The following is an 18439-nucleotide window of genomic DNA, read 5'->3' on the forward strand; positions in this document are numbered from 1 at the left end:
TTGGGAAATGTAGCCGGGAGGTTCTGGAAGCGAAATTTAGGCTGCTAGGAAAAAAGGTTAAATCCAGGACCCCAAGGTGGCATTCTCCGAAATGCTACCTGTTCCACGCGCAGGGAGAGCTAGGCAAGCGGAGATACAGGGTCTCAATGCGTGGATGAGAAGGTGGTGTAAGGCAGAGGGTTTCAGCTTTGTCAGGAACTGGGGAACCTTTTGGGATAAGGCAGGCCTGTACAAAAGGGACGGGCTTCATCTTAACCAAAGAGGAACCAGGCTGCTGGCGCTCAACGTTAAAAAAGGTGGCAGAACAGCTTTTAAACTGATCCTTGGGGGAAAGCCGACAGGAGCTGAGGTGACTTCGGTTCGGAATACAGAGTCCATGGGGATGCAGACACAGAGAGGTTTTTCTAAATCAACCACATACAAGCGAGGAGCATAGCAATGTGATAAGTGATAGTGTCTACAAAAGGCTAGAGGGCAAAACACATAAATCCCAGGTTAAGGACAGAGACAGAGTATACAAGTGTCTCTATGCTAATAGTAGAAGCATTCGACCTAAAATGGGGGAGCTGGAGTACAGAGTTTTGAAGGAGGACATTGATATAGTGGGCATCACAGAGACATGGTGGAATGAGGAGAACCAGTGGGATGCTGTTATCCCAGGTTACAGGCTCTACAGGAAGGACAGGGCGTATTGGGGGTGGGGTGGCCCTCTACATCAAAGAGAGCATAGTGTCACATAAAATAGACAATGCAGGGGGAGCTGATTCCTCTACAGAAGCACTGTGGATATCAATACCAGGGGTGAAGCAAAGTTTAACATTAGGAATATATTATCGTCCCCTGACCAAAGTGCACAAGAGGATTCTGAGATGGAAAAAGAAATTAGAGAGGCCAACAAAAGCAAAAATGTCGTGGTAATGGGCGATTTTAACTATCCCCACATAAACTGGAAAAATGCATGTTCAGGTCATAGTAAGGAGAGAACATTCCTGGATATGCTAAATGACTGTGGCTTAGAGCAGATGGTTGTAGAACCAACCAGGGGAGATGTGATCCTAGATCTAATTCTATGTGGGACCCAGGACCTGGTGCGGGAAGTCAGTGTTGTTGAGCCGATAGGGAACAGCGACCACAATGCTGTCAGATTCAGTATCTCTGCATGCGAACAAGTGACAACTACTAATGTAGATTACATTTGCCTTCAGAAACGGAAATTTCGCAAAGATGAGGGGATAGTCGCAGGAAGCTGAAAGGGAAAATCAAGAGAGTCAAAATGTCCAAGGTGCTTGGAGGTTATTTAAAAACACAGTCTTAAAAGCTCAGCTGGAATGTGTTCCACTTAAGGGTTAGGAAAAGGCAGCGCCCAGTCCAAAAGAAAGCCACCATGGTTAACAAGGGAGGTTGAGGTAATTATTAGGAAAAAAAAAGATGTCTCTTTAGAAAATGGAAGTCCAACCTAACTGATGAAGAATACCAGAGAGAACACAAATGGTGGCAAAAGAGAAGCAAGTTAGCTGTAAGGGAGGCAAAAAAGGATTATGAGGAACGCATGGCTGCGAACATCAAGACTAGCAACAAACAGTTCTTCAAGTACATCAAAAGCAGGAAGCCAGCTAGGAAGCGGTAGGTCCGTTAGGCGATGAAGGAACAAAGGTGTGCTAAAAGGTGACAGGAGATTGCAGAGAAGCTGAATGAATTCTTTGCATCTGTCTTCACCCAAGAGGAAGGTGAGGAAAATTCCTGCACCTGAACCAAGCTTCTTAGGAGGTGAATCCAGAGGAACTAGCGAAGTTAGTGGTAGACAAGGAAGAAGTTCTGGCAGCCATTGATAAACTAAATGCTACCAAATCCCCTGGCCCAGATTGCATTCATCCAAGAGTTCTTAAAGAGCTCAAGCATGAAATTGCTGATGTTCTCACATTAATATGCAACTTATCCCTGAAAATCAGGCTCCATCCCTGAAGACTGGAAGATGGCCAATGTCACACCAATCTTTAAGAAAGGGTCTAGGGGGGACCCGGGAAATTACAGGCCAGTCAGTTTGACATCTGTTCCTGGTAAATTAGTAGAATCTATCATTAAAGATAAAATTATTAAACATGTAGAAAAGCAAGACCTGCTGAGGAAGAGTCAGCATGGCTTTTGTAGGAGGCAGAGTCCCTGTCTTACAAACTTACTAGAGTTCTTTGAGGGGTGTAAACAGACATGTGGATAAGGGGGAACCAGTGGACATTGTCTACTTGGATTTCCAAAAGGCTTTTGACAAAGTTCCTCACCAGAGACTGTTGAGAAAACTCAGCAATGAAGAAATAAGAGGGGAAGTCCTCCTATGGATTAAAAACTGGTTGAGGAACAGGAAACAAAGGGTGGGTATAAATGGGAAGTTCTCACAATGGAGAGATGTAGGGAGTGGTGTCCCCCAAGGATCCGTTTTGGGACCAGTGCTCTTTAACTTATTCATAAATGACCTGGAAGTAGGGGTGGGTAGTGTGGTGGCCAAGTTTGCAGATGATACCAAATTATGTAGGGTGGTAAGAACCACAAAGGATTGCGAAGAGCTCCAAAGCGGACCTTGATAAATTCAGGGTGAGTGGGCTAAGAAATGGCAAATGCAGTTCAATGTAGCGAAATGTAAAGTGATGCACCTAGGGGCAAAAAATCCAAACTTCACATACACGCTACAGGGGTCAGTGCTATCAGTCACAGACCAGGAAAGGGATTTGAGCGTCTTAGTTGATAGTTCCATGGGAATGTCAACTCAATGCATGGCAGCGGTGAAAAAGGCAAACTCTATGCTGGGGATAATTAGGAAAGGAATTGAGAATAAAACTGCAAAGATTGTCATGCCCTTATATAAAGCCACTGCTTAATCGCGACTTGAGTACTGTGTTCAGTTCTGGTAAGCCGCATCTCAAAAAAAGGATATCAAGAGATAGAAAAAAGTGCAGAGAAGGGCAACGAGGATGATTGAAGGATTGGAGCACCTTCCTTATGAGGAGAGGCTGCAGCGTTTGGGACTCTTTAGTTTGGAGAGGAGACGTCTGAGGGGGGATATGATTGAAGTCTATAAAATTATGCATGGGGTAGAAAATGTTGACAGAGAGAAATTTTTCTCACTTTCTCACAATACTAGAACCATGGGGCATTCATTGAAAATGCTGGGGGGAAGAATTAGGACTAATAAAAGGAAACACTTCTTCACGCAACGTGTGATTGGTGTTTGGAATATGCTGCCACAGGAGGTGGTGATGGCCACTAACCTGGATAGCTTTAAAAAGGGCTTGGACAGATTTATGGAGGAGAAGTCAATCTATGGCTACCAATCTTGATCCTCCTTGATCTCAGATTGCTAATGCCTTAGCAGACCAGGTGCTCAGGAGCAGCAGCAGCAGAAGGCCATTGCTTTCACATCCTGCATGTGAGCTCCCAAAGGCACCTGGTGGGCCACTGCGAGTAGCAGAATGCTGGACTAGATGGACTCTGGTCTGATCCAGCAGGCTAGTTCTTATGTTCTTATGTTCTTATGATATCAGTTGGCTTCCTCTTGGCCCTTCACTGGTTTAACCTGTTAGTGGCCAATTCGACCCCAGAGAGTCTTCTTGGTGGCAGGGAGGCTGTTTGGTTTGCAAGCCTCTCCACGCTGTTGAAAGACCTTTCTGGGAAAGGTAAGGTGGCGCAGAATTGGCACTGACACCCACCTCACCCTTTGGATGAGACTGTAAGTCAGCTATCAGACTAAGCTCACCCTGACAACAGGTTAATTTTGTATTGTAATATGAAAGTTGTAACAGAAGTCGTTTCCCCACTTACCTGCTGCTGCGCGCTACTCTCCCCAAGTAGCGCGGGGTCCCCCGGCACTCCCCACTACAGGGGCGGTGACAACGCTGCCGCCCCGACGCTGCCACTGTCGCGCCCCCTCAGTGCGCATCATTCCTGGCACTCCTCGAAATGGCACCTTTTGATGACCCTGCGCAGAGCGCGGGGTCGTGGGGAAGGCCGGGAGCGCGCCAGAAATGACATGCGCAGGGAGTAGCGCACAGCAACCTTTGGAGGAGGTAAGTGGGGAAACGACCAGAATTCAAGTAGATTATATGCAAGATGTTAATTTAACCCGTGTTTTCATGGCTGTATCTTCATGACAGAAACAGCAATTCTTTGGTCACCCTCTTCCAGTAAGATTTTGAGAGTGTTCTGCTCTGAGAACAGGGTGTTTTTTTAAAATTATACAGCACAGGTTCCAATAAATGTTTAGAGGGAATGTTTTTGGTATCTTCTGGTCATAAGCGCAGATGGTTAGTGTTATGAGCATTCTCTCACATTTCAGAAGATCGTGATTTCTTAGGCTTCCTTATGACAGCGAAATATATTTCTGATATCCATTTAAAGTTTAAAAAGAATGACCATGGACTCATCTGCGAACCTTTCCAAGTCAAGTGGAGATTGGAACAATCCGACTGACAGCCGGTTTGCTGACTGAACTATTTACATATATTGATATTTACCTCAGTCCCTTGTGACCTGCATGAAATTTAATCAGTGCTGGGTTAATTATCAATTGTTCCTTTTTAATTAAGGCTGAAATTATTCTCGCTCATTATTCTTGCAGTTGCCTTAAAAGGGGGCAAAACTACGATTCCTGGGGGTGAAGGAGTTTGTTTTTAAAAAGAGCCCAAGATAATTTAATTCATGCTCCTCTTTCAAACTCTTGAACCCTCGGAGCTTAATAACAGAATAAGACATTTTCTTTTTCATTAAATTTGGCATACCTTCGGAAAGGAATGAAAAGTGGGCAGTAGAAGAATGGATTTTGAGCACAAATGATTAATGGAATTTGGAATCGATGACCTTTAATGATAGTCATCATTTCCTCTTTAGCCACCACCTCCTCCTCCTCCTCTTTCTCTTCTTCTTCCTGTGGGCTATATCATAAGTTCTGGTCTCCCATATAATCCTGGCCAGACACTTTTTGGCCCTTTCCACACAAATCCACACAAATTTTTGGCCCTTTCCACACAAATGAAAACATGTCTGAAACGTTTTCAGTCTCTTCCTTTATAGCAATTTATGTCTGCATTCCCTCCCTCCAAACGTTTCCTGAGTGCTGTTTGGTTTTTGAGTTCATCACGTGGAAATTGCTGCTTCAGGGCTTCACAGCAATTCTCTGCAGATTCTAAGATTCCTTTTTCGAAAGTTAGCCCCCCAAAACTGAAAAAAACACCTTCTTCTCAAATGCTCCCAAATGCTCCAAAAATAGACAAGGAGAGAGCTCACAAAATGACCCCAACAAGGAAGTGCATGGAAGGCACAGAAGTGTGAGAAATGTCTTAAAGGGATCGCTCAGGCAAATGAATCAGTTTTTAAAATGTTTCAGCCAGAGAATTGTTTTCAAAAGGGATTCGTTTAAAATGTCTTGAGGCTGCAAATAAAATGTAAAAACAAACCAGGACTCCATGCAGGGAAAATATTTTTTTGGGATTCATGCAGGGTATGAATCCCACCTCAAAACGTTTTAAAATGTCAGTGCAGAAAGGGCCCTTGTCTACACAGTTTCTTGTGCAGCGCCTCCCTTTCAGAAGTGAGGTAGGTAGCCACAAGCCTTTCTGTGGCTCCCCACAGCTGAGAAATTTTCTTCCCCTTTCCCCCATGCCTTGTGTTTTTGCTTGAGAGTTTTTTTGGAGGGAAGTAGATTGTGGGCGTTTCCCCACCCACCAGGATCCCCCCTATGCCGCGCGCTGCTCTCAGCGCGCGGCATCCCTGGCGTGCGCCCAGGCGTCCCCACGACCCCGTGCTCTGCGCGGGGTCATCCAAAGGCGCCATTTACAAGAGCGGCAGTGATGCCGCGCCCTGAGGGGGCGCTACAGCGGCAGCGTCGGGGCGGCTGCGCTGTCGCCGCCCCTGTCGTGGGGAGTCCCGGGGGACCCCGCGCTACTTGAGGACAGTAGCGCGGGGCTTAAGGTAAGTGGGGAAAGGCCCTGTGTTAATCTGTTTGGTATTTGTATTCGTTGTTTCTTATTTTGCTGCCATGGATGAGTTTGCCCTAAGATGGTTTTTAGCAGTACCTTGGCAGTTTTATTGACTGCTGTTTGCTTATATTGAAGTTGATATTAGAACCATGTTTTTTATTACTCATTATTCAGCAGAGAGGAACTATATGCATGCTTTTTAATATTTTCAAGAAGTATGTAACATAAATGAACATTGCTTTGTTTCACATATCCCTTCTAGAAAGTTTGTCCTCCCCAAATGACAACAACAAAAATATCCCCACATAACATTTTTTTCCAAACACTAATAAAATCCTAATGTTTGCAGCCTTTCCAATCTCAGATGTCAGGACTGGATGAGAAATCTGGGCTCGCCGGACAAATGGGATTCATGCCTGGAGCCGTGGTAAGAATTCATAGATCATTTCTCTAGGAGTTACAGTTTTGGAGAACAACTCTTAGCACATCTACGAGGAATCCTGTTTGGGTCTCTTCAATGGGGCTTACTCCCAGGAAAGTGTTTGGGCAGCCCAATCTGGAGCGGGGGTACCTACCCCTCCAGCGCAAAGGGCAAATGCCCTGGCGGAGGGGTGACTTACCTGGGTGGCACAGAACAGCTCTGCAGTGCTCAGCCTGGAAATTATTTGTGACTCCGTGGCCAGGAGCATTCTGGGGCAAGGTGTGGAGCCAATCTTAGGGCCTTTCCCCACTTACCTTCTGCTGCGCACTACTCGGGCCAAGTAGCGCAGGGTCCCGGGGCACTCCCCACTACAGGGGCGGCGACAACGCAGCCGCCCCGACACTGCTGCTGTCGCACCCCCTCAGTGCGCGTCATTCCTGGCGCTGGAGAACACGGCACCTTTTGATGACCTCGCACAGAGTGCGGGGTCGTGGGGAAGCCAGAAATGAGAAGTGAGTAGCGCGCAGTGACGGTGGTAGAGGGAAAAGTGGGGAAAGACTCTTAGTTGGTTTTCACTGCCTGCCCATCCTGCATGCACCAGGAGAGCTACCACAGAGGTAAGGCACATTTTTTGCAGTGTATCTCCGTTATCTCCTATGAGGGATTTCTGACAGCAGTTTTAGTTTTTTTCTTTTCTTTTTGAACTTCCCCCACTGTGGGGAAGCCCTTTGGAGGGAGCGGGGTGCCTGTGTGGCACTATCTCCACCTGCCAGCCCAATCTAGACCGGGCTGTTAGGATAGAAGTGTTTGTACTAAGCCTAGGGCCTAGTGGACCCAGGGAACCCAAAATGGGATTGACCTGAGTTTTCCTCATGCTCAACTCATGTACAAGTGCCGATACTGGTTCCTGTCAGGTTTGCCACTGGTACCACCAGCCGTTCAAGTATTAGCTCCTCATGATCATTTTCAGTTGGCAAAATGTGGGGTGGAAGTGGCTTTGTGCCATATCCCCCAGTCAGAATCAGGGAACACATGCCTGATATTCGAAGAAAAAAATGACCAGGTGCTCCGTTCATGTGTCTACTCTGCGTCTCCTGTCATCTCCTGTAGTTGAGTCTTTAACCCGTGAAAGTCCTCATTGACTTCGTTTTTGTGCACTGGATCCTCTCTCTTGAGTGGATTCTTTCAGAGGATCTCAGCTCCAAGCCAGAGCATGTAAAATGAAATTGATTGGGGCTTTCTTGCTGGTGGAAAGTTCTGTCAAGTTGCAGCTGACTTATAGCAATTCCACAGGGGTTTCAAAGCAGTCGAGAGAGGAGCAGAGGTGGTTTTGCCAGTGCCTGCCTCTGCATAATGATTTTGGGCTTTCTTGGTGGTCTGGTCTCCCATCCAATTATTTATCAGGGCTGATCGTGCCTAGCTTCTAAGACCTGACACTCTTGGATTAGCCTGGGTCATCCAAGTTAGCGAGGATTTCCTTAGCTCTAGGGCATAGGTGTCAAACTCGCGGCCCTCCAGATGTTATGGACTACAGTTCCCATCATCCCTTGCCAGCATCATGCTGGCAGGGGATGATGGGAACTGTAGCCCATAACATCTGGAGGGCCACGAGTTTGACACCTATGCTCTAGGGAAAATAAAACTAAAAAGAAGAGCAGCCTATAATTCAAATAAATGAATTGAAAGAAAGAAAGAAAAAAAGAGAGAGAAAGAAAGAAAGAAAGAAAGAAAGAAAGAAAGAAAGAAAGAAAGAAAGAAAGAAAGAAAGAAAGAAAGAAAGAAAGAAAGAAAGAAAGAAAGAAAGAAAGAAAGAAAGAAAGAAAGAAAGAAAGAAAGAAAAGGAAGCAACAATCTGGACTGTGAAGAACTTTTCCCAAGTGGAGAGACAACCCTGTTTTGTTAAGGACTCCCCACTTTGGGCCCAAAAATGGCTTCAGCAGAAGGATGGTCCCAAGTAGAGTGAGCATGCCCAGATTCCTCTTGATCTATCTGCCTGTATTTCCTGTTAATGAACTTTGGGCCAGGCAGAGGTGTATCTGCCAGAGGGACATGGGGGTCAATTGACCTTGTGCCACCCATTAGATCACGTGGGGGGTGCAAAATTGCCCCCACATCCCTCTGGCAGAGAGGCACCCCCACCCAGGCTGGGAGCCTGCTGTGGGCCTGCCAGGTGCCCCTTGGCCTGGCCCAGCCCCGCAAGGCTGCCTGGGACTGCCACTGCTCTCCTCTGCTGGCTGAAGGAGCAGCCTGGTGGGGCCGGACTGAGGGGCGCCCAGTGGACCTGTGGTAGGCTTCCAGCCCAGCTGCTCCTTCAGCCCACAGTGGATGGTGGTGAGGGTCCTGGGCAGCCAGACGGGGCTGGGCCTGGCTGGGCCAGGCCGAGGGGCGCAGGCTCCCAGCCCCTCCAGGCCCAGCCAGGCTGTCCGAGATTGCTTCTGCCCTCCTCAGCTGAGGTAAGGGGGGTATGGGGGAAGGGCATGGGTGCCGGAGCAGGTGTTGCCCTGGGCACCATTTTCTCCCGGTTTGTCTTTGGGAGCCATAAGGGACAGAGGGTGATGCCTCACATTTATAGATTGCTTGCTGTAGAATATAATTTTTAGGTAAAAATAGTCGCTTGTACATGCACCAGGTCATTACTGACTCATGGAGAGACATCGCTTCACAGTGTTTATTAAAGCAGACTATATTTATGGGATGGTTTGCTACTGCCTCTCCCAGCTATCTACGCTTTAACCCCAGCAAGCTTGGAACTCATTTTACTGTCTTCAGAAGGGTAGAAGGCAGAGCCAACCTTGAGCCAGCTGCCTGTAATTGACTTTCCTCGGGATCCAACTCAGGTCATGCGCAGAACTTTGACTGCAGTACTGCAACTTACCACTCTGTGCCACTCAGCTCAATGAATGTTTCAGGGGCTTAAAAAATGGACTAAACAGTAGCCAAAGAGGCAAAGTGATGGGATGTGGTGGGGCAGTGTAGGAAAACCATATAAGAACTGGCTCGTTCAACTGGCACTTTTGCACAGTCAAGAGTTTGTCGGACTGTGCAGGTTGTAGCTCGGGAACCGCTTGTCCAACGAACTGCTGGCTGTTGAAACATCTCCTTCCTCTAAGTGGAATATAATCAACGGTAAACTCAATTCATTGGGTTTCTCATTAGAGGAACTGGTATTGAAGGACCCCCAACAAATATGTAGCCTAATTAAAGTTAGACTATATGATCAGGAGTATCAACATCTAATCAATCATGCAACAACAACACGCTCCCCATTGTACTTTGGTATAAACCCTGATGCTGGCACGATGGCCAAATATTTATCACAAATCCCAGATTCTAAACAACGCTGGGTATTGACTCGAGCCAGATGTAATGGTTTTTCCCCCTGCCCTCTTGCAATGGTTTCCCCCCCTGCCCTCTTGAGAAGCGACCTCTATCACATAGAGTATGCCCCTTCTGTCCCACCATGGTGGAAACATTGGACCACATTTTATGTGATTGCCCAAAATATAACCCGCAGAGGGAAGCATTATTATTACCGATAATGGAAAATGTGCCTTCCAAAATATCAATCCCAAAATTGCTAAACAGTAATGATCCTTCCTCACTTGGGAGAATAGCCAATTATTTGCTGCAAGTCATGTCCTTAAGAGGTCTGTAAAATGCGCAAGTATAAAATTATATTTAAATGTGAAATACTCTACACCTCTGGTACTCCTGGGTTATTATAGAAGGTGTATACAAGAGGTTCATCGCTATTTATTGTATTTTTATGGAAATTTAATTAATTTATAGTATTAATTAGTATATACCATTTATAGATCCTGGGGAAGGTTATACCTTTTTAGTAAATAGGCTGTGAATAACGAATGGCTAGAAATATCTCAAACCTGCCTTTTAAGTGTAGTTGTATTATATCTGTTCACAATTCCATGTACAATGGAATGGTCAAAATTTTTTAATCTATGTTATATTTTTATAAATGAAGTGTGATTTTAGAATGTAAAACTACTCATAGACGGCATGTACAACTCTTTTAAATTTAATAACAGTTTATATTCACGTTTGTATAGCTTATGCCAATAAAGGTCTATTGTGATTGTGATTGTGTGATTTAGAAGTCCTGCCCACACAACAATATACATTCACAGGCAGCCTGTGAATACATATTGTTCTGTGAGCAGGCCTTCTCTACCAGACAGTCAATCTGTCCTGGGATAGACCAATGGTCTACTGACATATTGTACAGTTTCCTGTTTGATTCACCTCTTCTGAACCAGCCTGTGTAATAAGATTCATTTCCTCCTCAGGGTCCTGTTGGTCCAAGAGGGCCTCCTGGCTTGCAAGGACAACCAGTAAGTAGCAATTTGAGGTCTGGCACAAAATTTAAAACCTATGCTAGGTTAATTCTATATTAAGAAACATTGGGACATCTCAGTAGGGATGAGTGGGCCATGACCCGATGATGGGCCCCTCCCTTTCCTCCCCTTCCCCCCAGGGTGGGTGGACCATGACCAGATGACAGGCCCTCTTTCCCCTCCCTACCCCTTCCCCCTCCTGCCCCTTTCCAGCCCTTTCTGCAGGGTGGGTGGGCCATGACCAGATGATGGGGCCCTTCCACTCTGCCCCTCCCTACAATAGGTCATTAACAAATAGCATGTTTCTGTTTTGCCCAATTCCTTTCTCCTCCAATGAAGCGCACAATTTAACTTTATCACACGTTTATTTCTGACCCATCAGTTAATTTTCTCATGTGAGCATGTAGTTGATTTCATATTATTTTATTACTATTCATTCTTTTATGAAATTTGTTATCACGCCTTTTCTGCTCTCACAAGGGCCGCCAGGGCAGCAAACAATTTAACATGTAAAAGATAAAATGACATTTTAAAAACTCATTGAAATCAACCGTCCCGCCCAAACGTACATCATTAAAACAGTTTTGGAAAGAGTGAAAATATATACAAATTAAGATACAAAAACCCCAGAATGGTCTGAAACATTGAAGGAATGCCAAACGAAGTGTAAAAGACTTCACCTGGTGGCAGAAAATAACAACAGAAGGCCTCAGAAGAAACTCCCTGAGGAGAAATTTCTGGAGCTTTGCCTTCTGAGGGTGGGAACCACTTGGGTGAATCCTCTCCAATGACCACACTGGACTCTTTGCTGGGATAAACATTTTGGCCATAGCCATTTTATTAGCCAACCAAAACAGAAGCGTGAGGCATAGCATGGGTCTTGATCTGGCCTGTCTGCTTCATAGCGAAGCTCCAACAGGCGGATGCCCTGTATTGGACTTCGCTCCGCTGAAGGGCTCTGCTGGGCGGACGCTCCTGGCAAGACGTGATCCCCATTTGCTGGTTCGGCAGGGCGGTTGCCTCTTGCCGCCGCCGGCACTTCCAGATCATTACTGATGCGCTACCGCCCAACGGCTATGACAGAAACATGCAACAACCGAATGAACCCAGGGAGAGGTGGGTGAGCAAATCGCCGGCTGGCCGAAGCACATGGCCAGAACAAAGGAGGGCTTTCCCCTTTAAAGGGTCAATCCGCCCTCTCCTCCTGGTAATGTCAGCTCTTGCCCAACATGGCCCGGGCTTCGCTTCCGGCCTCAGTTAAGCGGAAGCGGTCACCTTGGCTCCACCCATCTCACCCCCAGAGGCAACCGCAGCCGGTGGGTGATTCACAGCTGTCTTTGGTGCTGTGAGGAAGAAGACCCTATCTCGGGTTAGGTGCCCTGGTTTCACAGTTTCTAAACTTGTATGGCAAGCAGCAGTCCAAGATTGAAGTTTGTGCTTCGGTCTTTCCCCAAAGAGTATGGTAATGTTTCCTTAGAACTTACGTTTTTGTAATTTCAAAGCTCCAATCTTGATGCAAACTGCACTTAAAATTGATTTCTTAGATTGCATCTATAAATTTGGGGTCATAAGTTTTTGAAAATCAAAGCTCCTTTGTCAGACATTAATATTGTCAGAGATCCAGCAAGGTGTAGTGGTTAAGAGTGGTGGACAGAGGCGTAGCAAGGGGGGAAAGTGCTCGGTGCACTGATATATCCTCCGCCCTGCCCCTGCCACAGGGGCGCACACCCGGTGCATCACCCCCCGCCCCCTTGGCCTTCTAACCTGGAGAACAGGGTTGACTCCGCACTCCTCCACATGAGCAACAGACCGTCATTTGGTGAACTGGATTTGTTTCCTCACTCCTACATATAAAGTCTGCTGGGTGATTTTGGGCTAGTCCCAGTTCTTCCCGAACTCTCTCAGCTCCACCTGCCTGACAAGGTGTCTGCTGTGGGGAGAGGAAGGGAAGGAGTTTGTAAGCCCCCTTGAGTCTCCTTATAGCAGAGAAAGGCTGGATATAAATCCAAACTCTTGTTCTTATACCCCAAAAATCTTGTTGGTCGTGAAGATGAAACTGGACTTGAATCTAACTCGTCTATGGCAAACTGACATGGCTGCCCTCTGAAACTATTAATTGTTATTAATTCATTTCTTAACATTTTCCCTGAGTTCTAATCTGATTGCACCCCATTTTAGGGTTCTACCGGCCCAGCAGGTCCTCCAGGCGAACATGGGGACCCCGGACCAATGGTAAGAGCTATCATATACACATTTGGCCGAATGTTAAATTTTGGTGAATATAAGGAGACTACAAATGGAAATGTGTCATATTTATTTAGAATATGTTCTATTTATTTAGGCTAAAGCTATGAGCCAGCCTTCCTACCAAGATGTGAACTGACCTGGCTGATTTTGCATTTTATCCATTTCTCAATTGTTGGAATTTTGTTTGCTTGAGGAACCCACATTTTATTGCACATTTGTGAATTTGCTGACTTTTGGATGTATCGTTTCTCTTTCTAGGGACCTGCTGGTGCCCGGGGCCCCGAAGGCCCTTCAGGAAAACCTGGTGAAGATGTACGTTTTACGATTTTTGTTCTCTCACACTAGCCGATAGTGTGCTTTCTGGTCAGGTGACCCCTGTGAAGCCACACAACAGGACACACATCTTAAAAATAATGCAAAAACAGACTCAGTACAAACAGCCAAGCCCTGATAACAGCCACGGGCCAAATGAGGTCTTCAAAAAGTTTTTTTATCAGACTTTGGCTCATTCCGCACATGCAGAATAATGCATTTTCAAACTGCTTTCAGTGCTCTTTAAAGCTGTCTGAAATATCAAAATCCACTTGCAAAGGGTTGTGAAAGTGGTTTGAAAATGCATTATTTTGCGTGTGCGGAAGGGGCCTTTGTGAAGCCTCAAAGTGCCATCAAAACAAGGGTTCCTGATTGGAATGCCAGATAGAGAGTCATCACAAAGAAAACTCTGCTGTACATCTCTTCATATCAACTGCAAAAGGCTTGTTTGGCTTAAATACCCTCATTCCAGGACCATTTGCAGTTTGCTTCTGCTTGAAAAGGGGTGCGAAGGCCCAGGGCCCAGGAGCTGAAGAAGCAGGTGGTTTTGAGTAGAAGTCCATTAACACGGCATAGTTTTTGGATATTTAAAGATGCTCAGACCTCATTAATATGTGTTCTGTTTCTGCTCACTAAGACAACCAGCATGGCAGAAAATCTACAGCGCAATCCTAAGCTAGGCTGACCAGACGTCCTGCTTTTGGCGGGACAGTCCCTCCTTAAAACAATTTGTCCTGCGTCCCGCGGGTTTTTTCAAGTGTCCCGATTTTTGGAAGGCTGCCGCACTGCCTTCTGGGGTGCAAGGCAGTGCAGCAGCCTCCCGCGCACGTGGCCGCAGGAGCACTGCCTTCTGGGGCGCTCCCATTTCCCGCCCTGTCACAGGGTGGGAAACGGGAGCACCCCAGAAGGCCGTGCGCTCCTGCGGCTGCGCGCGCATGGCCACCCGCCTACCCACCCGTCCCGGTTTACAAAGGTGACCATCTGGTCACCTTATCCTAAGCAGAATTTCTATCCTTCAAAGCACAATGACTCGTAGGCTTAGAAGAGGGGAACTCCGTTTAGGATGGCACCATTAAAGTGACAACAAGCCCAGATCAAAACTTCTCTGGCTTCTTATCATCAGACATTGCCCATGTATTTTCAAGATTGCCTCTGCATTTATAATGGCTGGAATCGACATTTGTGTTGTTTTTTAACAAAAGCTAAATTTTGTGCTTAAGTAGGCAACATTTTTATGCGGTGATAGGCCATTTCCACACAAGTCACTGAAAACGTTTGCAAAAAGCTTGCAACAGATTTTCAATTCACCCTGTTTGTCCACACGCACCCCCTCAAAAACACTTCCTAGCTGCCATTTTGTGATTCTCCTAATTTTAAACGTCTCCATGGATTTGTACCTCTGATGCTTCAAAGCCTCATGCTGCAATGCTTCATGGGCTGTGTCTTTGTTGCTTTGAAGATATCCCCCCCCCCCTAAATAAATTGATGGAAGTAAACAGGTGAGGCAATGAAGCGAGCTTGGAAAATGGCACTGAGGAAGAAGTCCAGGAACTGCAGGGAGGCATAGGAAACATTTTAAAGTCCTCTGTGCAGCAAGCGAAAACTTTTTGAAAACGTTTTCATAAAAACAATGGCTAAAATAGACGATGCTTATAAAATGCTTTGGGCTAAAAACGATGCAGAGCTCTTCAGAGGAAACATTTTATTTCCTGCCTCAAAATGTTTTATTTTGGTTGTGCGGAATGGCCCCCAGAATACACACAGATCTGAGTTGTACAAATAATATATCCATATTCTGTAAAGTAACGAATGGATTGTTTCCCATTACACCAAACTCTCCTGGTTGTTACGCAATGGCGTGCAATATATAGTGGATTCCAGTAGCATTTTGATTACGCAATGGCGTGCAATATATATAGGATTCCAGTAGCATTTTGAACCAAAACCATCTAGCAGTCTTTATATACTGCTCTGGGTAGAAAGAATTCTACTGATTGGTCCCCTGACTGTGGGACCTAAATGCGAAACTTTCCATCAAAATGTTGCTCTTAATATAGGCTGACCAGACATCCTGCTTTGGGCAGGACAGTCCCGCCTTAAAACAATTTGTTTTTTCAAGTGTCCCGATTTTTGGAAGGCTGCCGCACTGCCTTCTGGGGTGCAAGGCAGTGCAGCAGCCTCCCGCGCGCGTGGCCGCAGGAGTGCACGGCCTTCTGGGGTGCTCCCATTTCCCGCCCTGTCACAGAGTGAGAGCAAGGCAGGAGCCTCTAGAAGGCTGTCATGCGTTGCTATTAACTGCAGCCGCTCGCCTACCCACCCGTCCCAGTTCACAAAGGTGACCATCTGGTCACCTTATCTTAATAGAATCACCAAATTAGAGAATGGCAGAAGAGCTTTCATTCCTCCTGCCCTGAGTGTTGCAGAATTATTTATTTATTTTATTTAAAACATTTTATGCCACCTTTCAGCCCAGTCAGGGTCCCTATGACAGCAAACATACAAATGCCAAAACACTCGAACAACTGAAAACATTTTACACTGATTCGATAAAAACAGAAATGAACAACACCAGGAACAGGAAGAGAGCCAGTAAACAAGCTGTGGAGCTGCTGCTTTGTTAAAAATTACATGTTCTTACAGTTATCATCAAAACATTCTGTTCCATTCCTGTAGAATTATCCTGTAGATAAAGGAAAAGAAGAAATATTGAGGGCCAAGGGAAGAGTTTTTCCTTGGAGTGTTTCACCTTTATCTTAAATTGTCACGACCACAAAACTTGGGGAGGGGAGAAATCCTGGCACAGATTTATGATGCCATATGTCATTCTGTTAGGATATATAATTATCGATGTATGAATGATATCTTGTGTGTGTATAATACATGAACATTAAAATAGCATGGCAAGACTTATGGAATATGTTTCTTCCTTTTAGGGTGAATCTGGCCGACCAGGACAGACGGGAGAAGTTGGGTTTCCAGGATCCCCTGTATGTTCACTATCATTTATATGCCCTAAACTTTTTCGCCATTGGGAGAGCGTCAGGGTATTAGGGTCTTGAAATTGTTTTGAAGGGAGGTGATAGAAGCAGAGGAGAAAATCTTGTTCCTGACCCACTCCTGATAATAATGCATAAAAACCGTTGGCTGCCGATACTACTCATATCTATTCCGTATTAGGATGTTTGCTGATTTTTGAGGACGCTTATGTACTTTTAAACTATCTGCTCATTACTTGGAGTCGATGATGATGATGATGACGACGACGACGACAACAACAACAACAACAACAACAACAACAACAACAACAACAATAATAATAATAATAATAATAATAATAATAATAATAATAATAATAATAATAAGCCTTTATTTGGCATAACAATAATCATAACACAATAAAAAAACCTGAGATAAAAGGTACACAAATACAAAGGTTTAAGATAGAATATAAATTATTGATTGTGCATCACCTCCAAAGTAAAAAAAATCGTGCTACTGCAATTCACAAAGTTTCATTGTCAGAATTATGGTCCAGAAGGAAAGGGAGTCTACCTGAAGTTCTCCCATTTCCCCACTCAGGTAATCCTAGAAAAGAATATTGGAATATTTTTGATCTGATATTAGCAAAATTTAGGGCTTAGCAAAGCAAAGTTGATGTGCCAATGTTTCAATTTGTTGTTCACCACAAGAGCATACCCTTTCGCTCATTTCCAAGTTGTTAAATCTACCACGCAATAGAGGAGAAAATGAAGCGAGCAAGTTTGAGGGCTCTTCTCTGCATAGGATTAGTCAAAAAATACAAATAGGGAGCCATCCTGTTTTGATATAGGGGTATTGAAAGATGTAAGGGTGAACAAGTTTTCATAGCAGCCCTAAATGAATTAATCCATTCGCTTTCCAACAATTTTTGTTTTAATTTTTGTAGATAGCAGGAAAAGCGAGTCGAGAGATATACCAAGTGATTCAATCTTTCTTGGGGTCAATTATAATAGACCTCCTACGCCCTGACGGTCGATGATTATAGACCTTCTGTGCCCTCACTATAGCTAAATTATATTGCTTATATTGATTATATTGCATTGTTTTATCTGCTTATGATGTTCTCCGCCCTGAGCCCTATTGGGAAGGGTGGGAAATAAACAAACAAACTAACAAACAAATAAATACCTATATTACGACATCGAAGAGAGAAATGCCCACCTCCTGAAAATCGGCGGATGGAAGACCTTACAATTTTACCAACATTTGGCATGAGGCATAAAGATGACAATTGCATAGGGACCTAGTTTTAGACACCTGGAAATCTTCAATGGAAACTTGCGTGTAGACTTGTTATATTTTAGTTTCTCTTTTGTGGGTGTCCCCCCCTTTAATTAATTACTGGATTTTGAGTCCCCCTCCCCATTTTCCTCCTGGTTTTCTTTGAAAGAAAGGTGTGGGGTTGTTGTTGTTTTTTAAAAAGAACTGGTCTAACTGGAGAAGCCCGCTTTTTTTTCATCAGGATGCTCCACTTGTATTCAAAATGGAAGCTCTTTGCTTAATGCAGATGCTAAGAACTGCACAATTAATTAAATAAGTCTGTTTATGGACAGAGGAGCTCATCTCCTCTCTGCCCGGCCACAGCATCAGGTGCATGCCTAAAGTGCTCTTGCTTTTCACAGGGAAAGCCGAGAGCAAGAGCAGTTGGCGCACGGCAACATCAGTACAAGGAAGTTTGCCATGCTCCACTTCCATTTCCTGCGTGCGGCAACTTCCTTGTATGTTGGTACAAGGAAGTTTGCCATGCCAGGGTTCACTTGTCAGAGTGTCATGGGGGCCTCCTGTGTAATTGGCCTAAATGTTACTGTTGTAACCACAAGTTACAACAGTAACTTGGCCACTAACCTGGATAGCTTTAAAAGGGGCTTGGACAGATTTATGGAGGAGAAGTCGATCTATGGCTACCAATCTTGATCCTCCTCGATCTCGGATTGCAAATGCCTTAGCAGACCAGGGGCTCAGAAGCAGCAGCAGCAGCAGAAGGCCATTGCTTTCACCTCCTGCATGTGAGCTCCCAAAGGCACCTGGTGGGCCACTGCGAGTAGCAGAGTGCTGGACTAGATGGACTCTGGTCTGATCCAGCAGGCTAGTTCTTATGTTCTTAT

General features: G+C 45.2%; 1 protein-coding gene across 1 annotated transcript in view; it reads left to right on the forward strand.

Annotated features, from left to right (window-relative positions):
- The window catches only part of COL5A2 (collagen type V alpha 2 chain), a 140779-nt gene that overhangs the window by 16925 nt on the left and 105415 nt on the right, over positions 1-18439 (forward strand). The window contains exons 6-10 of the mRNA XM_048483707.1: positions 6313-6390; positions 10689-10733; positions 12915-12968; positions 13242-13295; positions 16229-16282. Coding sequence (XP_048339664.1) covers positions 6313-6390; positions 10689-10733; positions 12915-12968; positions 13242-13295; positions 16229-16282 — 285 coding nt within the window. The remainder of the gene's footprint in view (positions 1-6312; positions 6391-10688; positions 10734-12914; positions 12969-13241; positions 13296-16228; positions 16283-18439) is intronic.

Source organism: Sphaerodactylus townsendi, linkage group LG02 (assembly GCF_021028975.2).
Source record: "Sphaerodactylus townsendi isolate TG3544 linkage group LG02, MPM_Stown_v2.3, whole genome shotgun sequence".
Classification (NCBI taxonomy): Eukaryota; Metazoa; Chordata; class Lepidosauria; order Squamata; family Sphaerodactylidae; genus Sphaerodactylus; species Sphaerodactylus townsendi.